Here is a 24,181-nt window from a genome sequence, read left to right on the forward strand (position 1 = left end):
TAGAGTGAGAGAGGGATCTGATCACGTGACCAAAGAGGTCATATTATATGGTCACGTAATCGAACCTCTCTCTCAATTTAGGGAGCTGTATTGGAAGGGAGTTTTCCAATCTGCAGAATGCAGATATCCCATGTACAGGCACTCTTATACGGTTACAGTTAACAGTGACTTTGTTCCGTTGATTTGTAGAGGAGCCTGGGTAAGCATTTTTAAAGTTCGAGAAGATAGAGGACAAAAGATTATAGGTCTGATCATAAATAAAAAGAATAGTCAACATTTTATTTCTAATTAAATGTTGAGCATTTTTAAGGTTTTAGAGGATAGAGGACAAAAGATTATAGGTCTGACTATAAACGGAAAGAATTGTCAACATTTTATTTTATTAAATGTTGTTGTATGTTTCAACTAAATGTTTTTAGACAACAATATACGATTGGTCATGGTGTCGCAGTGGTAGAGTTGGAGTTCCATTAATCTTCGAAGTTAAGTAACATTTGGCGCTATTCATAACTAATAGGCTTAGTTTATTTTTAGTATAGTTTATATACTTTTTTTGACAAGTTTCGGCCATATTGACAAGAAATTGTTCTTCACAAACTTTAAAACACTTCCTTCTAGAAGAATATTTTCTCTTTAAGAATTTCATTTCTAAACGTAGATTTTGTATTTTTAAAAATATTAAGCCTAAAAGATGAGGCAATAGAGCTCAAAGAAACATATTATACTCTATGATTTTTAAGCTACTGCATATCAAAACTTTGTTGTCTATGGACGTAACAGAAATATTCCCAGAAAAATACAAGCTCTGACTAAAATTAGCTAATTGAGCTAGCATTTGACAAATGCATATAGAGTGTTAGCCTGGATCAGCCTTTTGACATCGTGACCCATCGGTGATGACACCGATAAGCTTAAATGGTTAGTCCGCTCCTGTGTGAAGAATAACAAATTTTTTCCTATAATTCCTACTAAACAGTCAACGCGATTTTTGAATCCAGGAAAAATGTAAAATTTTTATTGCAAAATAAAAGGGAGGGAGGTCGTCGTACTGTTGCATTGGAGGTACAAACAGAAGTTACTTTCTTATTTACAAAATTATTTAATTAGAATGAGGTTTCAAATGTCGTAGGTCTTTAAAAAGTATTTCATAAGGTTAAATACAAAATAAACTTTTGTTTAGTGCTTCCAAAGTTAATTTAGACAGCAAAACTATTTAATTTTATTTTAAATGAATTAGTTTTTTTTCTATTTCAGCAAACTAATACAGCTTATACACATTCAGTTAAGGCTCGTGGTTTATTATTTTGCAGCAATACTTACTGGAAAGTAATGAATAAAATACAAACCTGAGCCAGAGGGTAGCAAATCTGGCAAATAAGGCAGCTTTTTAATGAGTATAATGCTGTCGTATATACTCGGCTGGAGTAACGCTGCAACGGCGTTGCTGATTAGCACAGCTATCATCATCGGCACGATGTGCGTAATCTGGCCTGTCATCTCAAATATAATCACGCTAACTGATATTGTGTGGGTAACGGCACCAGAGAATGCAGCCGCTCCAACGGTTGCGTATCCACCTATTAGTTTGACAATGTATTGTGCTTATATAACATCTTTAGGTTAATATTTTTTTATTAACACTACTATTTAACGCTAACACGCTAACTGATACAATATTTACACTGTTTGCTTAATTGATAGTGCTCATTATAAAAACAATTACCTAAGTTTTTTAGACTTTTTGACCTGATTTATGGCCATCAGTGATGGTCACAATATTGGAATTCTTACCTCTACGTCAAAAATCATTTTTTTTTTTCTAAATAACTAAAAAAAAATATACAATATAAAGGTAATTTATCACAGATTTTCGTGCGTAGATTAAAATAAATATTTAAAAAAATTTCAAAGGTTGGTTTTACTCTGAAATTGCAACTTTAAAGTTCAAGATTTCGAAAGGCATGAACGCACTGCCGCTTTGACATCAAAAGACAAAGTTAAGGCGTCCGCGAACGCACTGCTGCTTAGTAGAATTAGGATCAGTAACCTGTCGGTTGCACCATCTATTGGTGAGTTTACAATCAGCGAGAGAAGGCTTTTTGGCAGGCTGAAAACTCAATCAGTGCTGCCAAGTGTAATGAATTTATTCTTTATCAAGATTAGTTAACTATTTTGACAGTGTATGTAATAGATAGTTTAATTACAAGTATCTTGAATAGCACTGTAACACATTATACTTGTCAGTGAACAATAAAGGCTTATTTCAATATCGCAAGATTTTGTTAAGAAACAGCTGGTATTAGAGCCTCTAATAATTGTTTGAGGAACTCATAAGAGTGATCAAATTTTGCCCATGACATATACTTTCAAGGTTGGATTAAGTAAAACATGCAAGTATACTGAGACAGCTGTGTTGTTTTGCAACAGGAAGATATAACATAATATGCATTTTCATAAATTAACTACACAGTCCCTATTAAGTGTGTATGCCAGTGTAAATCTGACAAAATTTGTAAGGAATAGAAACTGGCAAGTAAGTTGCTTTATCAACAATGTTACAGGGCCGTTCAAAATACAGTTTTAATTTAACCTACCTATTACATACACTGTTCCAACAATGAATTAATCTTACAAAAGAATACGTTCATTACACTTGGGAACACTAATTGAGTTTTGAGTCTGCCAAAAAGCCTTCTCTCACTGCTTAAAAACTTGTTAACAGATGGTGTGACTGCTAGGTTTCCGATTCTAATTAGAAAGTCAAGGAGATAGCCATCCGGCCTGTTACAGAAGGTCATGTACGAGCCAGGGCTGGGGGGTGTGGTGGTGGCGGCTTGTCGTCATCGTCAACTGTGGGCGATTGTTGTCAGAGCTGTTTATGAGAGAAGGATCACCAGTGATGTCTGAGCTGCTTGTCCTGGCCAAGACACATCAACTTGTCTCGATGCAGATGCCACCGTTGCTGCTGCTACTGTTGTCGCTGTGGGTGGATTTCTCGCTGTTTCCTTGTTTGAGCATTTTTTAGAACTGCTGGTCTTTTTTTCCATATTTTCTCTTGCGCAATTTTCCGATGTAATTAAAATTCCCGGGTTTTGGCACCAAAATAGAGCTGATAAAATCAGCTTCGCACAAAGAAAGAAATATCTTCAGAAAAATATCGAATAAAAAAAAGATTTATTGCTGGCAAATAAAATGGAACTCTTAATCATAGTAGTTGGTCGCAAGTTAAGCATCTTCTTGACCGAAATCAACAACACCTTCTTAAGGTAGAAAATCCGTGGACTAAGGTAGTCAAATCCGAGGTTAATTTAAAGTCGCTTAGATAATTATGAATTCAAGGTCTAAATTCATGAAATATTTATCGATGAATGTAAACACTTATGGCAAATGAATTATATTTATTAACGATTAATTAAAAACGTTTAAACATTGTTCAACTGACGAGTGTAGTTTGTCGCAATGGAAATGTTGCAACACTATCGATCAGCTGTCTCGTATAGACCCCTAGAGATTCCCCCTGTAGTTATGCTATGTATACACACACACATACACACGCATACATGAATACATATGCATACTTGTGATTATAGTGACAAACTGACAAGTGTACACATACCGTGCAAGCTATAAGTTATATGATTTTTGTGTACAACATGAATCTTCTACAAAGTAAATGTGGTTTGTATCTTAAAAAAAAGTGTGCCCAAAGAAAAATTAAAGCTGCTTTATACCGCACGCTCCAAGCAACAAAAGCTAAGCATTCCGTGACAGATAATTTGTCAGGGAAAACGGAAAACACCGTAAGCGGGACTTAAGTAGGCGACATAGGATTGTTTTAATTTATTTTTAATAAGAGATTATTTTCATACATACTTGTTTTTTCACTTTTATAGATTCTATATGATTTGAATTTGATCATGTTGTAAATTAATTTTTTTGTCTGTAACATTGAAGTTGTTACGGTTGGATCTTGAACTTTTGTTAAATATTTTCTTCTGCTACAACATAATGAATTACACGTTAGCATAAGCTGTAAGTATGAATTTAAAAAGGATTTTTTTCTATTGTTAGTGAAGTTTATAATTGATCAATGAGTATTATGCAATAAAAAGTATTAAAGTTTACAATCAAAGAATCCACAACTGTTTAACAATATTATTATTGTTCTTTCAAGGTTTGGTCAACACCTTTCTGAGAATAGTGAAGAATGCATAGGTATTGCCGCTGGTTTTAACATGGGATACGGCACCAGAGGTACAGGAAGGGCATACGACAGCTTCACAGGACATGGCTCCCTTTTTGGATTTCGATCTCGAAAACTCATTGGCTTTTCAACAAAAATGAGAAAATGCTTCCAATGTGAAAGAGGACACAGTAATGACTCCCATAGCTGTCAGGGTGTTTTTGATGAAACAGCAAAAAGTATAGAGTCTTCAGTTGCTGTTGATCTCATGTCCAATAATAGTACTTTGCTTGCTAAAGCTAATGTTCAAATTGATATGTTTATTGGTGATGGTGATAATTCAAGTATTTCTCAAGTAAGAGAAAATTCTAATCATGAAATCGCAAAATGGTTTGATAAAAATCACACTATTAAAAGCCGTCATAATTTTTTGTATCAAATAAAATCAAAGTATCAATTTGATGGTAGCGTCATTGACTATTTAAAGAAATGCTTTAGTTATGCTCTATCACAGTACTGCAACAATCCATTTGCCACTGCCAGTGCAATTATAAGTGTTGTAAGCCATGCTTTTGGCTCTCATGCTTTATGTGGAGAGTGGTGCGGTTATAAAGCAGATCCATATAATTATAAGCACAGAGGATTATCGAAAGGAGAAGATTCACAAGGAAAAGATCTCAAAATACATTTGAATGAACTTTTTGGTCGCTTTGCTGCAAACGCAGCTTCTTTATCATCAGGAGGCTCGTCACAAGCTAATGAAAACTTTAATCACATTGTTGCCAGTAAGGCGCCTAAAAGTTAATTTTATGGTGGCACATTCAGTCATCATTATAGAATTTATGCCACTGCTGCTGAAATTAATCTGGGAACAAAATATGTAGTGAAATCTTATGAGAAATTGAATTTTCATTCAGAAAATTGGACAGACCAAATGAGAAACAAAAAAGATTACTGGAAATGGAGACGTGCTATTCTTAAAAAAACTATTTCTTTCAAAAACGCAGGTTGGCTATTAAGTAAGCAAAAAAACGTAAACGTTTAAGTCAAAACAAAAAAGAGGGTTTGTCATACATATGTGATGTAACCTTCCTGCAAACTGCAACAGTAATTAATCAGACTCGACCACGATTTTTCAATGAAATCCCAAAAGATACAGTTACCGTATTTTTTTATATTGAAACTACAGGTTTTTAGAAGTCTTCAGAAACTGTGCAAATTGCAGAAAAGTGTTTTGGAAATAATTCTCATAACTTCTCAAAAACGCTCATCCTGTCAATGGAATTCTATCCCGAGTAACCGATATCACTAGATTGAAAATGATCGGAGGCCAAATTTTTTTGAAAACTGAACCAGTTGCCAGTGTCAGCCGGTAATCTTTTCTTAAAAATTTTATAAGGTTCTTACAAGAGTTTACAAAGCCTTTGATTTTGGTTGGACACAATTGCTTTACTTTTGATTTTCCTTAAATGTATCGAGCGCTTTGTAGTTTTGATTTGTTGACAGAATTTTGTAAGTGTGTTTGTGGAGTAACAGATGCTTACAAAATTTTCAAGACTTACTCAAAAATTGCAAGGCAAGAGGCGTCTTTGAATCAACCAAATCTTGCTGCAAAATATATTACAGGATGGGATAAGGAAGATGCTTATGAAGCATTTGGTGACTGTTGAGCATTAGAAAAGATTTGTGATGCTTTGATATTAAATTAATTATTGATTTCCTCAACGAAGTCAACAAATGATTTGGTACACAATGAAATAAAAAAAGAAACTGGCAATTCGCTTAAGCAAGACCTTCAACCATCGGACAATGTTCTTTCAAGAGTGATGATAAAACGTCTTGCTGAGAATGGCTTGTCGATGTCTATTCTACAAAATGCATATAAGCGTGGGAAAAAATAATTTATCAGGGTCTTGCTTGCAGAAGATAATGGTTATGGAAAAGTAAGGGTAACAAAGAAAAAAAAAGTTATTGAGGCTCTAACAATTTTTTTAAGAGATACGAAGTAATCTGCTAATATGACTGATAAGTGATTCATGATCTGTTGTGAAGATAAAAATTAAGTAGATTTATAAAATGACAGAAAATTTTCCATCATTCATCGCATGAATTTTTTACGAGTGACTCTAAAGAACTCTGTAACATTTTTTTGTACATTTTATGAATATTAATAGCAATATTCTCTGTAATAGTAAACTACATATATGTATGTGTGTGTGTGTGTGTATTTAATTCACATGGCAATGCAGTCTCCTATTCTGTCGTTAGCTGTGTTGCTAAATTGCGGCAGCACAAAAACATGCATCTAAATTAGCAGACGTCTTGCACAAAAACATTATTTTTAATATTATTTCACACTGTATTAAGTACCACTACCCCATATTTTTAAGATATCCTTAGAAAATAGTAATTTCAAAGATGCGTACAGTATTTTTATAAAAATAATATGATTTGTTATGTATGGCTTCGAAGCTGTTATTGGTATAACTCATTTAACCTATGTATAAAAAAAGATACTTTAAACTTAAGTTTCTCAAAAACTAGTCCCGATACCCTAGTTTTCAAAATTTTTGATAATATGAAATAATTTGATGTAAAATATACGTAATTCAAGAAAAGTTTGATTTGTTAGTAACGATAAATTTTCCACCTCATTATGACAACGCTCGTCATTTTTATTCGAACGCATTTTTTTCATTTTACTTCTCATACAAGACAAAAAAATTTTCACAAATACTCACTTCAAAATACATGCTCGATTTGTCCAGAACAAGCATTAACTTTTTATCTTACATATGATTTAAATAGTCCTCAATCACGTAAGCTTTCTTGTAATAACAAAAAGCTGGTTTCAAAACTACTAAGTACCATAACTCCTGTAGGGCAGGGAAAGAGTTAGCGACTTTCGTACATAAGCCTTAAATTCTGTTTAAAGGTAGTCTTAAAACAGTCCTTACCTTGCTTATCAGGTTATTCTGACGATCAATGCTATAATTATGCAATATAATTTATTTCATAAGTATCTTAACGGCTTAAACAAAAATAATTGTGACAATTTTTTTAACACTTATGAAATAAATTCACCCCAAACTGAGCACATTTATTTAGTAACTACAGAAAAAACTTATAAGTGACATTAGAATAAAAACTCTTATGCTTCTAGCTACCACTGTGTCTTGATACAGAAGTTAAAAGGAAGCAAGTACATTATAAGTAGTATGTGTGACCAGATATTAAAATGTTCGTTGGAAAAGGTATGTACAGTTGACGTTCTAACGTTCTTCTAATGTTCAATAGAGAGCTTTTGAGCTAAGATTTCTCTAATAATTTTAATAGCAATACTTATTTTATCTCCTTATTTTATTATAATTAAATAGTAACCTGATTACTTTAAAATCATTAACTTATGAGACAATATTTCTTACTACGGTACTTTTATACTCTAAGTCATATGTTTTACAAGGAGAGTAAAATGTGTATCTTATTAGAATAATCATCCAATGACTGTATTCTTTTTCAAAGAACAAACTCGAAATATTTTAGCTTGTGTTTCTTTACAGTATAATAATTTATATGCTGAACTTTATTTCATCAACTTATAAAACTTACAAAAGATGTGCAAATCATTTGCACTTTTAATGAATGATTCATGACATGGCTTTTATCGCTTGATCTTGTAAGACTTGATTTTAACATAATTTTAACACACTTAGCTAAGCAGTGTTACGAACAGGGATTAAATAGTACCCCATAAAAAAATTTTTGATGGTATGGTACAAGGTATTCTACAAGACATGCTACAACATGTTATGCATGAAATATTATAGGATATTGCGTAAAACATCTTGCACAATTGCCTACATGAGATTCTACACTACATTAAACAAGGTTTTCGTCACCTGAATAAAAGAAAGTTATAAGGTGTTCCTCTGCATTTCAAAATTTTTCTGTGTCAATGGTTTGTAAATAAATGTTTTAGACAGTAAAAGTAAAAAAAAAAATTATCGTATTTGGAATTAAATCTGAATTTAAGTCTCAGTTAATAAAAAAATATAAACTACATATACTCTTTATTGCATTTAAGTTGTCTTTTTACGTATTTGGATGTTATTATGCTTAAAACTCAATATGTACTGTTTTATTATTCTTAAAATTCAATATAAGCAGTAACTTCCACTGCTCTGTGTAGTACTTCAAGTTCACACTTAAATATACTCAAATATTTCTAATACAGTGTTCATCATTTGCATACTGCTCGTCTTGAGAGCAAATTTCTCTTGGCGACACCTTGTTTCGGCAGCGTATAAGCAAGCTTGCCTTACGCTCAATTCAGACTTAATAGTTTTGTCTTATTATTGCAGTTGTAAATAAATTTAATTTTAATACAGTTAATCATTAAATTTAACTTAATTTCTCGTTTTCTTCTCCTCTATAAATTTTCATACAGTCCACTTGTCATGCTATAACACACCGCTTCTCTTCAGTCAAAAAAAGATTTGAACCTAGTCCAAGAAAAGCCTAAAACAAGTATCTTCCCTACTTGGCCAGAGTGAATTTACCATCAAGGAAAAATTAACATCCTTATAAGGTATACCTGAAACGAATGTTTTTTTTTTCTCATTTCGTGTATATTTACCATTTTAACAACCAAATTAATAGTTAATTATAACATGTTATGAATGTACGTACACGTTTAATACTTTCATGTGAGTATCCAATTTCAGTGGAAAAAAATTTATCACTAATCCGTACAGTACTTAGGTAAAGTATATAAATTTCTAAGACGTAAGTTCATACATAAAATATGTTTTTTTTTTCTTTTTGATTTAAAGAAAAATTAAGAAAAGTTTTTTGTATACAGTGTCAGGGACTATAAAAGATATTTACACAAGGACCTAACAACATCACTAAATGGTATTTTATAAAGTTTGATAAAATTTATTATATTTTATATCATTTTAATATTTATTTTTTCCATAGCTTTAAGTTAGAAAAAATACGTTTTTAAAGGTAGTTAAGAAGTATCATATTCGAATAATTAAAAATGTTTATTAATGCAAATTGATTTAAAATAGCCAAAAAAACTGTTGAAATTATTCATTTGCAGTTTATTAAGTTCTACATAAGTTCTACAGTAATTATAGTTGTAAGCACAAAAAATTTCCTTTACAATGAAAATACCGTCCACACGTAATACTTCTAAATCATTGGTATCGTTTATCATTTGTGTTGTCTTACGTTATTATGTAGTAGGAAGCATGCTAAGATGGAACAGTATTAAGATTTTTTATTTATTAATTTAATACCACTCTACAAAGCTAACTTATCCATACGATTATTTAACAATTTAAGAGGTAATTTGTCATATAGATACAAAAATCATGACAGCAGCAATAATATTCTCTCTTTTATGACAGTTTTCATTCTCAGACTCAAATTCTTTTTTTTGATTCTAAAAAAAATTTCAAATTATTTGCTTTACTGCTCTTTTTGGACACACCTACATGTAAATTTATAAAAATCTATTTTAACAACGACAACTTTAAATATTCATAACACACACAAAAAGTAATAGTTGTGTAACACAGCTAATTTATTAAAGATTTTTGTTACATGGCTAATAAGCCCTAAAAATATTGTTAATAGTGCTTCTTACAGTAATAAAATTAAAAATTCCACTAGGCATACATTTTCATGTTCTTATTTAAAGGAAATTAAGTTGTTGAAATGTCTTATTAAAAAAATTCTATTTTGACGAGTTTTCATTAAACAAAAAATAGTCGTCTATTATACACGTATAAAATACTTTAAGCAATAAATATTAATAACTAAATAAGTCAATTCATAGGAAACAAGATTATGAAAATATCTGTATCATAAACCTGGTCAATCTGTGTCTAAGACCAATGATGCTAGACTTGTAATGTTAGCGTAAGCGTACAAAGTAAATAATTTGTAATTTGTTTATGTTTTTTGATAATTTTATGCTAATTATTAAACTCTTTAAGTCGAAAGTATAACATGAAAGGTTAAATCAACACTTTTACTTGCCAAATATTTTAAGGAAGTTCTATCGGTAATCAAATTAATAATGAGAATTGAACGAAAATTTGTCTATAAGTTAATAAAGATATAAGAATGACGCTGTAAAAATTTGAAGGCACAAGGGGCCAAGTAATTAACATTTATGTTTAGCTAATAGTAGGTAGGCTAGACTGGTTCTGGCTCAAACAACGTGGAGCGCATACTAGGTACGTGACGTACATTTTTTTTTTTTCCTTCAGAAAAATTAAAGGAAGTGTGGATATACTTCTTTCTCTCTCTCAGCACACGCTGCTTGCGTTGACGAATAGATAGTGCAAACATTATTTCTTATACAAGTCCGGAATTTTTTTTTTTTTTTCAGAAAATTATATTTTGCTTTGCATGCCGTCGGGATGATAGCCGCTCTCATTAGACAAGCTGTGCGGCAAATAGTCTCTCAGAGCCAGTAACCAGAGTATTTAAGGACCTAGTCATCAGTACAGCATACTATATAAGTTCACCAAAATTTTCGTTTGAAAAAAAAATTCACACGAATTATGACGAGTTTTTTACTGGTCCAGTATAAAAGGCTGACTTTAGACAACATAATAAAACAATTTTTTAAAATTTAGATTATAATTAAAAATTGAAATAGAAAGCAGAAAATTCAACGGATCATGTTAATAATCACATATTTTATATTCGATACGGCAATAATTTTAATTTAGTTCAAAAGTTTAAATATTTTTTCTAATAAATGAGACGATATTTTGTAAAGGTGATTTAAATAAAATTTAACACTATGTATCAGTTTAAGAAATTTATTCTATAACTGTTCTTAAGAATGTTAGTAAAAATTTTTTATATTTTCTTTCATCATATGTTACACTTAATGGACCACGTCATGACCACTCATCCACGTAGGCTGCTGATTTTTACCTTTAAGGCATTTGTATGCTGCATAAAATAAATCACTGTTTTGAATGATGTGCTCTGAATTAACCATTGTTTTAATACGTGCGCTTGACGTAGGGCACAAAATAGCTTTTTATTTTCCAAATGATTTTGACCATGTGTAAGACATACAGGAGAAGATAGTTCATCCTCAAGATAGTTGAAGAATTGACATACTTGAGACACATTGTGAACTTTTTTTTTTTTTTTTCTTCTTCAAAAAATCATATGTTGCTTCGCATGCGAGTAAGGATGATGGCTGCTTCTATTTGATAAGCTATGCAGTAAATAGTTTCTCGGCGCCAGTAATCAGAGTATTGAAGGACCGAGTCATTAGTGCAGCATACTAAAGTTTCACCAGAATTTTCGTTTGGAAGAATTTTTAAGAAATTCACCTGAATTATGACAAGTTTTTCACTAGCTCAGTATGAAACGGTAACTTTATACAACATACTAAAATAATTCCTAAAATTTCAAATTAAGTATTAAAATTTAAAATAAAAATCAAATGGGAGAGTGAAAAATACAACACACCATGCTTATGATGCATACATCTAGTCATTGTGGTAACAGTTTTGATTTATTTAACAATTTTGAATATTTTTTCTGACTGTTAATGAGGTAAATTTGGAATAGGTTATTTAAATAAAAATTAGCAACATGTATCAGTTCAAGAAATTTATTATATAACTGTTCTTAAGAATATATAGTAAAAAGTCTTATTTTCATTTCTTTTATCATATGTTACACTTCATCGACCATGTTATGATCACTTATCCACATAGGCTGTTGCTTTCGACGTCTAGGGTATTTGCATTATACACTGCGTAATATAAATCACTGTCTTGCTTTAAGGTAGCTCCCTTGCGAAAATTTATGGAATAAAATATATTTCATTTCATAGATTTTGATCTATTGAATCCAACGGTGTCCTTGTTTATATCCCAAGTGTAGCAAAATCTCGAGATATTTTAGCTCAAAGTTGAACTGTTTAACACGAGCTCAAACGGCAGAGCATCAAAATATCAGTTTTACAGGCATTTCCCAACTCACAATAAAAAACCTGAGCAGACAAATTATGATGTACTTATAGAAAAATCTGTGTTCTTTTCAATTCTGTCATTTAAAATGCTGGTAATAGGGCATTTTCCAAAGATATTTGCCGAGAAAGACGTGAAAATCAGCTTCATGGATATAAATGACAGATGGTAGCAGAATACCAACACTGATGTACGTATATACGTATACATACACAAGTGAAACTCTCCTACTTGGCTAAGTAGAGCAGTAGACAAGGGAGCTATCTTAATGACTTGAACAATGTGTTCTTTATAAGCCATTGTCTTAACAGTTGCGCCTTATGTAGAGTACAAAATAGCGTTTTATTTTTTCAAATGATTTTTTCTGTGTGTGAGACATACAAGAAAAAAAAACAACAACAAACCAGGGGGGATAAATGGGTCATGGGACCCACGGTAAAAACGAAGTTCTTTGAACATGACGAGTATAAAAACACAATTTCTCAGGTAACAAGGGGGTCGCCAGACCCATTGAAAGAACGAAGCTCTATAAACGTTAATACTGCATTCATGTAGTTCACTAAACAAAAACTTGAAAAACGAATAAAAAAATAAAATAAAAAAAATAGTTCAGTACTCACGATGGTTGAACTTTGTGAGAACGTCGTGCATAAATACAGTACTCACGAAGTTCAACCATTGTGAGTACTGAACTATTTTTTTTTTTTTTTTTTTTTTTTTTTTTCGTTTTCCAAGTTTTTGTTTAGTGAACTACATGAATGCAGTATTAACGTTTATAGAGCTTCGTTCATTCAATGGGTCTGGCGACCCCCTTGTTACCTGAGAAATTGTGTTTTTATACTCGTCATGTTCAAAGAACTTCGTTCTTACCATGGGTCCCATGACCCATTTATCCCCCCTGGTTTGTTGTTGTTTTTTTTTTTTATTTATTTTTTTTTTTTCTTCTTTATTTCTTGTTTCATTAGTTTTTTTTTTTATTTCTTGTTTTATTTTTTTTCGTATTGCATTTTGTTACATTTTTTTAATTTTTTTGTATTTCCTTTATTTTATTTCTTTTTTCATATTTCATTTTATTATTTTTTAATATATTATTTTATTTGTTTAAATTTCATTTAATTTTATTATTATTTTTTTTCATATTTCATTTTTTCATATTTCGTTTCTTTTTTTTTCATATTTAATTTCATTACTTTTTTTCATTTATAACAGTAATTATAAGCATTACTGTAATGCCATAAAAACCTCAGGTTTAATGAAAATACAAATATTTAATGCGTAATAACGCGCCTTATTATATTTAATCTACATAACCATATTTATGCTCATTAATTTTTTTTTTTTTTTTTTTTTTAGATGTATTATTTAGAAAACAAATACACAATTTATAAAACAAATTCATAATTAAATGTATTGTCAGTGAATACATTTAAAAGTGGAATGTTTTAGTTACGAACCACACGATAAGTACAAAAAACCGAATTTCTATTGTCGGCAGCACTCGTAGCAGAGTGGGTAAGGTACAGGACTTACATGCAGAAGGTCGAGGGTTCAAATTTCTTTATTGGAAAATGTTTTTTTTTTTTTTTTTTTTTTTTTTAGAATTGTAAAAGAAAAAAAATTCAAAGTCAAAGAAAAATTACTGTGGGGAAATAAAATTAAAATTTGTTTAAAAATTAATTGCTTGGGAGTGTGAGGGGAAATGGTTGGTAAAGGTGTGCAGAAGAGTAACACGGCACGGTTGACAGATATACATATATAGTGAGGAGAGGGGAAGTGTGTAGAGAACACTTGGTGAGGGGGGACAGGGTGAGGGGAAAAACTTGAGAGGAAAAGATTTCTGATTCAAAAAAAAAAAAATCTGTCGGTTTTAAAATTCCAGCCCTCCGAGTAACGCGACATAAAGAACTTCGTTCTAAAAAAAGTGTTTATTCTCAATATGGTTGAGGGGTTAACATATTTGAAACAAATCGTGTACTTCACACCCTAAAATTAAACTTACAAATTTGGCTTTATCACTTCCTTGCGTACAGATTCTTTTGAGGTTCATAGCAATAGTTATGACATGATACTTTAAGTCTCTTAATGTAATATCATCGTCGAATCATTTGATTCCAAACACTTCTAGCGTCTGATAATTACGATACTTTTTTACATCTAGCAATAAACCATTGAAACTGCAAAGGGACTTAATTATACAATTTTTTTTTTCACATTAGCTGTTAAATTATCTTGAACTGTCTGTCAGTTTTTTGTAACCCTTATGCTCAGGAGTGGTTCCTTTATTGGTTAAATACTTTTTCATAAAATTTTTTAATAAAAATTTCTCTTATCTATCACTATCATCTTTAGTTAAAAGTTTTTGATATTTAACATTGGTTATAAGCTTACTAATGATCGGCTTATGCGTTATTTTGACAAATAAGAACTTTTAAAAAAAAATTAACTTTTTCTAAGATCTTATAACACTCTTCATTTTTTGATTTTTTTAGATTCTTTTTTCTTCCAGTCATCAGCGTGTCTCTTCTCAAATTTTTTCCACTTTTCTCGTAGTTGTTTGTTATCTTTTTCTTCTCTGGTCTAACTGCTTTGACTTTTTTCTATAATGATCAAAAGACAAATGATGTTTTTATAATTGTGTATCGGTCGTTTTTGGACAATTTTCCTATTTTACATAAGTTTTTTTACATATCCATTCATATGATTGTACTGAACGATACTATCGTGTACTGTTAAACAGTAGTCTGAAGTATTAGCTGGAAAATTGTAATGTGGTTGAAATTTTAGTAAAACATTTACTGGAGCATTTTTCAATGATTCGTTTTGCTTAGAGCAAATAATGATGATGAACGGTATTCAGTTTCGACAGATGAATTTACTCAATGAAGTAGAGATATTAATACAACTTCGCACTTAAAAAATTTATCAATATAAGCTTGTCTTTTTACAGATAAATCAATATACGGATTTTATGTGTATTTGACATTACCACATTGGATATAATCCGTTCAAGCTTTAATATTACAACTTTTAATAAGTTGCTACTACATTAGCGTTGTCAGCATTAACTACAGTTTGTAGTACTGTATAAAAATAATTCCCTAATTTTTTCAGTATCAGCTCATATTTTACATTAGCAGAATGAGGTAAGTGTGTGTGTGTGTGATTGCTTTTTTTAGCGAATGCGTCAAGTGCAATTTTTAATTTTGAGCCTGGTTAATTATTGTGCACTCTAGAACCAAAAATTACTTTGGGCTTGGAGGGTAAATAATTTTTCTCACTGTGACCGCAAAGAGCAATTGTCGCTTTGCAACTTTGGTAAGAAAACAATAGACGGGTCTTGGGCACAAACGTAAAACAACTATATCCGTCGGGCAGTACGTTAACATAGAATCAACTGCGGGGTAATTGAATATACATACACACGCACACACACACACACACACACACACACACACACACACACACACACACACACACACACACATATATATATATATATATATATATATATATATATATATATATATATATATATATATATATATATATACATATATATATAGTGCCCAAACAAAAGTGAAAGTCGGTTACCTCTCTAGTTCGTGAGGCCCTACTTAGACAGCCTATTGAGGGCACATGCAGGCGCGTCAGGGGGTGTGCGTAAGGTACTCTTTAGGCAGCCTACATAATCTACCTTTATCAAACCTCTCGAATTGTATATAGAGTTGTATCAGCTACAGTTGCAGTGTTAATTGTTGCTTCAAAAAATTTCAATAACAACTATTTAATAACATACTAAGATTATGAAATTTAACATCCAACAGCTTGTACACTGTTATTTAGATGTCCACCGTCAAATAAAGTTTATCTGTCATTTAATTGACTCAATATGTTTTTGTACGAAAGAAAAGTAAACTGCAGTGTATGCACTTAATTTGTATTCATTTCATTCATTCATTAATGTATGGATAAAAGCCCCAACCATACGTTCTTATCTTTGAGATGTAACCAATAATATAATTTCTTATCTCTCCAGCTACATGTTTTTTTATATTATAGTGCTCTACGTCCAGTTCCTTTAATAAGGGCACTACTATAGACACTTAGCACTTGGAAGAGGGACAAGAAAAGGGATGGGAGGCTTCCCATTACAGGAGGGGGCAGGAAGAAATTAGGCCAATTTTTGCTGCGAAAAGGTGGCCTAAACCCTCCTCGAGGAGCATTGCGTGGTGAAAAAGCATATTTGAAAAATCACAGAGGTACTTGCTCGAAAAGTCGTACTGGCCGAAATCGAACCATGGTCTCCCGCATGCCAATCCACGGCCTAGCCGACTGAGCCACCACGCGCTCAGTTACATATCTACATAGTAAGAAACTTACATGCATAAAATTTTTTGTGTGATGCGCATATATGTATATACGTGCTTTATACATTTTTGTTGCAGTTGATGTAAAATAACTATAGGTAAGATTTAGTCGCGGTGGCGCAACGGTAGAGTTGCAGTTCCGTCGATCTCCGAGGTAAGCTGCATTCGGCGCGGTTCGTACTTGATGGGTGACCGCTTGGTCACCATTCGAGTCTCGCCGTTTCGCCTGTGCTCTTGATTTTCGAAGGTCGATTAAGGTGGCTCCAGTGTCCTCAACGTTAAAATGATAAATAACCCAACCTAGGTTAATAAAATTAAATTATATTATTTGAATTACCATCTTTCTATTCGTATAAAAAAAAATGAAGGTTGACGATGAAAGTTGTAAGAAATCATGCTTACAAATTCGTAGTTTTAAGACGGGTTAGATAGGAAATGCAAGCTTACGCGATGTACAACCTACTGCTGCACTTATATAAATAACCCGTAAGGTGTAAAAAACATACTATCTTGTATATATTATTACGCAATTTTCGATGACATGAGAAAAGTGTCCTGTTATCGAACAAAATCTTTAAATAATCGGAGACTAAGTATACAGTTGCGAGTGCAAGTCAGCTCTCTGCTGTCTGCATTCTGCAGAGTACATATATATAGGTATAACTACTCTTGAACTTAGGAGCGTACCGTAACAGTTCATTAATTAGGGCACCATAAAACTTTTTTGTTTTTTTATATCGACTCACTAAAGTAACAGATAAAATGTAGAATATGGCTAACAACAGTCTCTATGATAATTTTATACCATATTTTAAAGAAAATAATGATTAATTTTAGTCTCCCCATTTTGATACAGCACTAGGCGCTGGAGCCACCTTAAGGGGGCTCCAGCGAGCACTGGTACCAACCCGAAAACTATTCGGTTAGTTGGTATCACTTCTGTGGGTAGATATCTATATATACGTGTATATATAAGCGAGCACCATCATCTACATATATATATGATGTGTCTGTACCTATAGTAAACAAACAGCAGCTTCTGTCACGTACAGAGCGTTTTATTTAGAATTAGTTTTTTTGTGTTATAAAAAATGAAAGAAATCACACATCACTGTAAGAGTCATCAAGACTTTCAGGATGCTGAAATGATTTTGCAACAGCAAAAAAGAAATAAAAAAGTAATTGATGATAACAAACAAAAATTAGTTGTATTAAAATGTATTATTAATGATAAGATAATTTATAAAATGGCCAAAGAATCGATATCAATAGAAGTATTAGTAGATGCATATAAAAAAGATTCTACAAATGGCATCACCTCATTATTATCTATGAGTGTAAATAATAAAGTAAGAGTTATTTCAAATAAAAAAATTATTGACGCAATTTTTGATAAAACAAAAAATAATTGCAGTTAAAATTTTTCAATGTTCTATTTTATTCAAAAAAACAAATGTGTGTAAGTAGTCCATAGGAGAACACGATTAATAAAAAATTACAAATGACATGAAACTTATGTAAAGGCTTGCAGTGTAATTCTGAAATATTCAAAAGCGCGCGCCTTACAAACAACAAGATGGCATCCCATCATGACCCTGCTAATTCAATGACTTGATCAATACTTTACAAAATATCTCAAATATTTCCAGGGTTACCTATATTTTTGAAGGTACAATCTGAAAGCTGAGATGTTTTTCTATAAAACAGTTACAGTCCTGACATGTAACTCCTCAATTATTGTTAGAAAATACCGATGTTTTCACGTTGCTCTATGAGAAGCTATGTATAATGTACGAACTTTGAGAGCAAATATCTCAAAATTTTCCAGGGTTAGAGGGGTAAATCAGGACACCGTTGGAATCAGCGTGTTTTTATCTATCAATTAAGCTACCTGTGACCTCCTAACTCCTCCCGCTGGAGCCCCCTTAACTGTTTCTCTGACACTTCGTCTACGTGATCATAGGTGTGACTGAGTTGGTCCAGTTGTTTATGTATGTATATGTATATAAACATCTGGTCATAACCCAGGTGCACCGGTGGCTAATTAACACTATGCTTGTGTAAAAAAATGCCATGTCTGAGCCTATGGGCGATGATGAATGAAAAAAAAGAAAAAAAAACTATAGGTAAGACTATTTTCAAGGCTATGGCTCAGCCAAAACTCTCATGTCAGACTGACCTCTGCCTGCTATAAGTTTTCTTTGGTAATTTTTTTCTCAGGTGATTGCACGAGATCTACTAGGCAGTTGCCTTATCTAGGATGTTAGGGTCATAGTGCACCGCACTACAGCCATACAAACTATCCTTCTATGCTTACATAAAACTCGAATGTACTTCTAAATGCTTTTAAAAATAAAAGAAGGGCGATTGGATATAAGTATGAGCAAATATTTTTCTGTATCCATGCATTAGCTGTAAAATAGCTAATCAGCCCCATGATTTTCTCTCTCTTTTATTATTAAAATACAAAATACATCAGCGTAGAAATATAAATACAATCAACGCAGGTAAGAAAAGAGTATCTTTTCTGACATCAGGTACCCTCTTTAAATTTCTACTGCTACATCTCCTTGTGAAGTCAGATTTTGTTACTCCATATACGTACTGTACTTAATGATATAGTATTTAAGCTCTCCTACTGACGTTCTCCCTTTTTTTCTCACCTCTAATAAGTGAAAAAATAAAACTGTATTATTATTACTAATAATTTTATCATTTGCAACATATAATAAAAACTATTAGTTGTTTGAGAGTCATCCCATATGCTTCCAACTTTCGCTGTGTACGTAATGAATAAAAGTGGATCCAATTGTTCTGCTCTTATCTTTTTTTCTTTACACCCATTTATCATCAGTATTCTAGTTAAGATAAAGTAAAATTTATATCCTTGGTCTTAGGTTAAAAAGTAACGGATTTTAAAAAAAATTCCAGGCCCTCTTTTTGTGAAGCTTGAAAAGAATTCATGTATCCAATGGAATTCATAACGCACGACCAGAAACAACTTTTGAAGGAAAAAAATTTATAGGGTACTACACAAGACAGTTTCACTTAAAAAGTCGTTTACCAGTTACTAACCAGGTGACATAACGTGAAAAGAAAAATGCTTTGGTTAACAGCAAAGACTTTCACGATATGTATGAGGATTAAGGTTTTAAAAGCAAGCAGTTACGACAAAGCAGCGTGGCATAAGTTAGTTCTGACGGAGTGAACTCTGAAAGTATAGATATTAGGGATGATAGCAGTACCGAGTGGCAGGGATGGGTAAAGACACGGAATTTATATTTTATACACGACACGTGTCACTTATATCATTTGTGTCATTAATATCATTATTGTCATTAATGTCATGAATGAAAACGTTTGAAAGGCGGTACTTTCCAATAACTCAATAATTCTGCATTCTAAGCTTCAAGCTCTAATAATTCGAGCACTTTATGACTTGTTAATCTTATTACTCTAAAAATAATAAGCTAATGATGCATTCAAAAACTTTTCATCCCGATGTACCAAATACATTTTGAAACATCATACATAATAACAATATCATGATTGTGTACGCATTGATGCAATGATAGTTTTATTATAAGGTATAAATAGGAGCTTTTAACTTTCATACGTACATTACAGATTAATTAATTAATAAATGAATTCATATATTAAATTATTAGATTGTTTTGAGAAAATATTATTTGAGACTGTTAATTTCTACTGATTAAATGCAATATGAATTAATAAAATTATAAAAGAATTTACGTATTTTGTACTATTTTATTATCATCACTCTATTTTTATTATTATTTTATTATTATATCTATTATACATAGATGTAAATAATTTATTGATTTAATCTTGCATCAGTTTTTTAATACTTTCCATTATTAATAAAGTTTTCAAAAGAGTAGTGTGGTAAAGTACAAACTTAATAGATTTTTACTATGAATAAAAATAAACTAAAAGATAAACGAATAATTTTAATAATAAAGTGAGAGCAAGTTTGACTTAAGTAAATAAACTTAGTTTAAATATTAATTAAATTCATTTTCAATTTTCTGCTTCTTCTTCTAACTCATTTTCTTCTACTTCTTCCTCATCTTCTTCTTGTTCTGCAACTTCTAAATAGTTAACCAATTTCAATCTTAATTTGTAGTGTAAGGGAATTAACTTTTTGGATCGATGCTCCTACAATTGATTCCGAGTTTTACTGTGAACAAATGTCCACTCACTAAAAAGTCTTTCCAGATCTCCTGTAGAAGCTGGTACGTGGAGTCATTTTTCAGCTAAGTTTGATAATTCTGGATAGAAGTATTTTGCAGCCCTCCAGAATCTTTTCCAAGACTGAAATTCCTGACGAAGTAACTGCTGAAAGTCACCTGTCTCACTATCATGTTCCTGTAATTGTTCTCTGCCTTGTAAGCTTAAATTATCGAGAAAGAATTGATTTTTCATTTCATTGTACTGATGGTTATTTAAAAATCGACTACCTTTGTAAGACGGGGGAAGAAAATTTGCTGCAATACCATATTTGTTAATAACTTTGCGCAATCTTTCATGTAATACTGTATCAAAATGTCCACCTTCTACATAAGAAAGTTCCAGACTTAACCACTTTTCCACTGCAAACGCAATACTGCAATTACTTTTTTGGCAAACGTTAACTAGGTGACACACTGGATCACAATTTAAAAAAGCATCTGTAATTTTAATTCCAAATTGATCATCTAAAATAGTTTCAGTAATTTGTTCTCTGAAATTAAATTGGTCCTCTACTTGATCTCTCAATTGATTCAATCGAATGATTTTCCTTATGTAATGCAAATTTTGTAAACAACGTCTGTAAGAACTTCTTCTACTGCACCATTGCGTTTCTCCAGCTATTATCATTTTGTGACCACCTCAATTCAGCAATTGAGATTTTAAGTTGGGAGATTTGAAGTCTATTACAATTTTTTGAATTTTTTTATCGAAATCATTATCAGTCAGCGGTTTAAAAAGTAAATTCCCGCTATGGCAATTGCAAGTTAAGTGCCATACATTAACTTGTCGCCCCATGTTTATCATGTTAGATGCATTATCTGTTACTACTGCAAATATTTCTATATTCAATTTATTTAAAGCAGTCTCAATGCAGTCATTAACGACAATTGTAAGGGCATCCCCGGTTTCTCTTATCTCACTGAGATTCCATGAATCTAAAAATGCATTTTTACCTGAGAAAGTACGTACGATGGCCACAACATTTTTAGAATTAGCCACAGAGTTTTTTCATCCATCAATTATCAATATTTCTTGCTGAACATTTTCAGTTTAAATAGAATTATAATGTTCAATGTACATTCTATTTAAAATTGGTCCAGACAAAGTTTTTCTTGTGGAAAGATCGTAATCTGGATTCAGCTCTTGTACGAAATTTATAAAAGATTCTGATTCGGCATTTACGAATGAAATATTACAGCTGAACATGGAATTCGCAAGAGCCTCATCAATACGTTTTTTTCTAAAAGTATATTTTATTACTAATAACAAATTACACTGAATGAATTGTAAGAACTAGGTTAGCCTTTAAATCCTTACCTCTCAGGATCCATTGTCCGTCATTAGAATAATTTACTGTATGAAGAGATTATAAATAAATATATTCAATAATACTCATGTACTTATAAAAATTTTAAAATAAACTGTATTTTAGACTTAGAATCCATGTAAACGAAGTAGAATATTAATAAAATTGTATACGCCTTGCCACTTTGGTTACAGTACAAGTAGCGCCCTTTCTGGCAGCTGAAAAAACTAGCTTAATGTAGATAAACAAAGTCCAAAAACATTGGCAAAAATAGGACAACTACATTCACAATGTTCCACATTGTTTTGATACTTCAATTTGCAATATATGTAAAACCAAATTATTGAGTGAAACAGAGGAATGTGTCTTATCTTTGGAATATGTATTATAGTTAGAGTAAAGTGGATCTAAAGACGATAGTGAGAAGTTGTGGACGTTTAAATTCAGTAACACAAGAGTATTATTTGATCAGCTGATTAATTAAGAAACCGCAACATTTAATGTTGATGGTAACGTTATAAGAAAAATTTTTCAAAAGCGTTCAAAACAAAATATTAAGGTAAAATTTAGTTAACAGTAATTTAAAATGATTGTACTTTTATCTTTTTTTTAAACTGTACTTTTTATATTACACTTATATTTATAAAATTTGTAATAATAAATACTACTTGTCAATCGCAAAGAAACTTTAACGAGCTATCATTTGAATCTATATCGCCAGCGCTTAACGTTTTCCGTATGGGCCTAAAATTTTTATGAAAATATTGAAAAAAGTTTAATAATGACGAATAGTCTTCTTTCTGAATCTGCACTGGTAGTTTTATTCCACCATTATGAAGAGATTCATCAAATCCACGAAGATTTAAATCAAATGCGACATTTTCTAAACAATGTAAAAGCTCCAGATTAATTATCGTACCATAAAATTTTAGCAACCTTACAGAGATACATTGCACATGGAAAATGTTCTTATATTTTGTAAGTTCGCATTCTTTATCTGTAATAATGGCATGTATCTGTGTTTTGTACTTTTCTATAGCATCATTGATTAATTCAGAAATTAATGAATTATATTCATATAAAGAACTCGCTATTTTAACGAACAAATGACAATTATCATTAAAAGTAGAATTCACTAAATTTTGAGTATTTATTAATAAAATATCAGATGACTTTAAATTTTTACCCTTCATTTGATTATCATGTACTTGAGAAATGAGACTTTTTAACTCATCGACAGAAGGCAACAGGTATGCTGGTCGTAATAACTTAAACAGTATCTTAAAAGGTGAAGCATTTACGCGAAGAAGTTCTATTTAATTCGCTAGAAGAACTTCAAGTAAAGCTTCATTAATTTTCAATGAGCTTTTTTCATCAATTTCATATACGTTGACACTGAAATTATTTTGCTTTTTTGGAGTCATTTTTGTCTCCTTTACCTTTGATGAATTCACGAATCCAACCTAAAATCAGTCAATCAATTAAATAATTAATATAACCAATCAAGCAAACTATGTATTGAAAAGTTAAAATTAAATAAAAGTGTACCATGGGAGACTTCAACTTTTGTGTAGCTTGTGAAATTAAATTAACCTTTGGTATTTCAATGCTTTTTTCATAAGTAGAATCTAGGCAGCCTTGTATCTTATCACTTTCACAGCTATTTAATGCTTTACGTTTGCTGATAACATTGATAGAGGTTTCTTTGGTTGGCGACAAAGAAAGTGTGCTGCTGCTAACATAACTAGATTCTTTTATGTTACACTCTCTTCTAAGAAACGAAACAAGTAAATTTAAAATAAAAGTTGACCTATTCATGATTACAATTTGTAATATAATAATTATTATACAACTAATTACCTATGCATTTCCCTCTGTTTTACAGCTGTGTTTCCAATTTCATTACAACAAACACGACAAAGAGCTACATATACACCCTTAGCATTGATTTGTCTTACATAGTTTAGTCGTTCGTAATCGTTGTGCTCTTTTCTTCCACCACACCCTTCACATTTGCTACCGCTTCTTTTCGTATCACTCATGTCATTGAAAT

The 24,181-nt window shown here is 31.4% G+C and overlaps 1 protein-coding gene across 4 annotated transcripts in view; it reads right to left on the minus strand.

Annotated features, from left to right (window-relative positions):
- Positions 1–24,181, minus strand: part of ClC-a (chloride channel protein 2) — a 546,687-nt gene that overhangs the window by 148,262 nt on the left and 374,244 nt on the right. For 3 of the 4 annotated variants that reach the window (XM_089595612.1, XM_023391243.2, XM_089595610.1), the window contains one exon: positions 1,347–1,577. The exons of the other annotated variant lie outside the window; for it this stretch is intronic. In XM_089595612.1, the coding sequence (XP_089451738.1) occupies positions 1,347–1,577 (231 nt within the window). The remainder of the gene's footprint in view (positions 1–1,346; positions 1,578–24,181) is intronic. 4 annotated transcript variants of the gene reach the window in all.

The sequence above is a fragment of the Copidosoma floridanum genome, unplaced genomic scaffold (genome assembly GCF_036245765.1).
Source record: "Copidosoma floridanum isolate Cflo_tuat_1 unplaced genomic scaffold, Cflo_Japanese_pri ptg000026l, whole genome shotgun sequence".
NCBI classification, from domain to species: Eukaryota; Metazoa; Arthropoda; class Insecta; order Hymenoptera; family Encyrtidae; genus Copidosoma; species Copidosoma floridanum.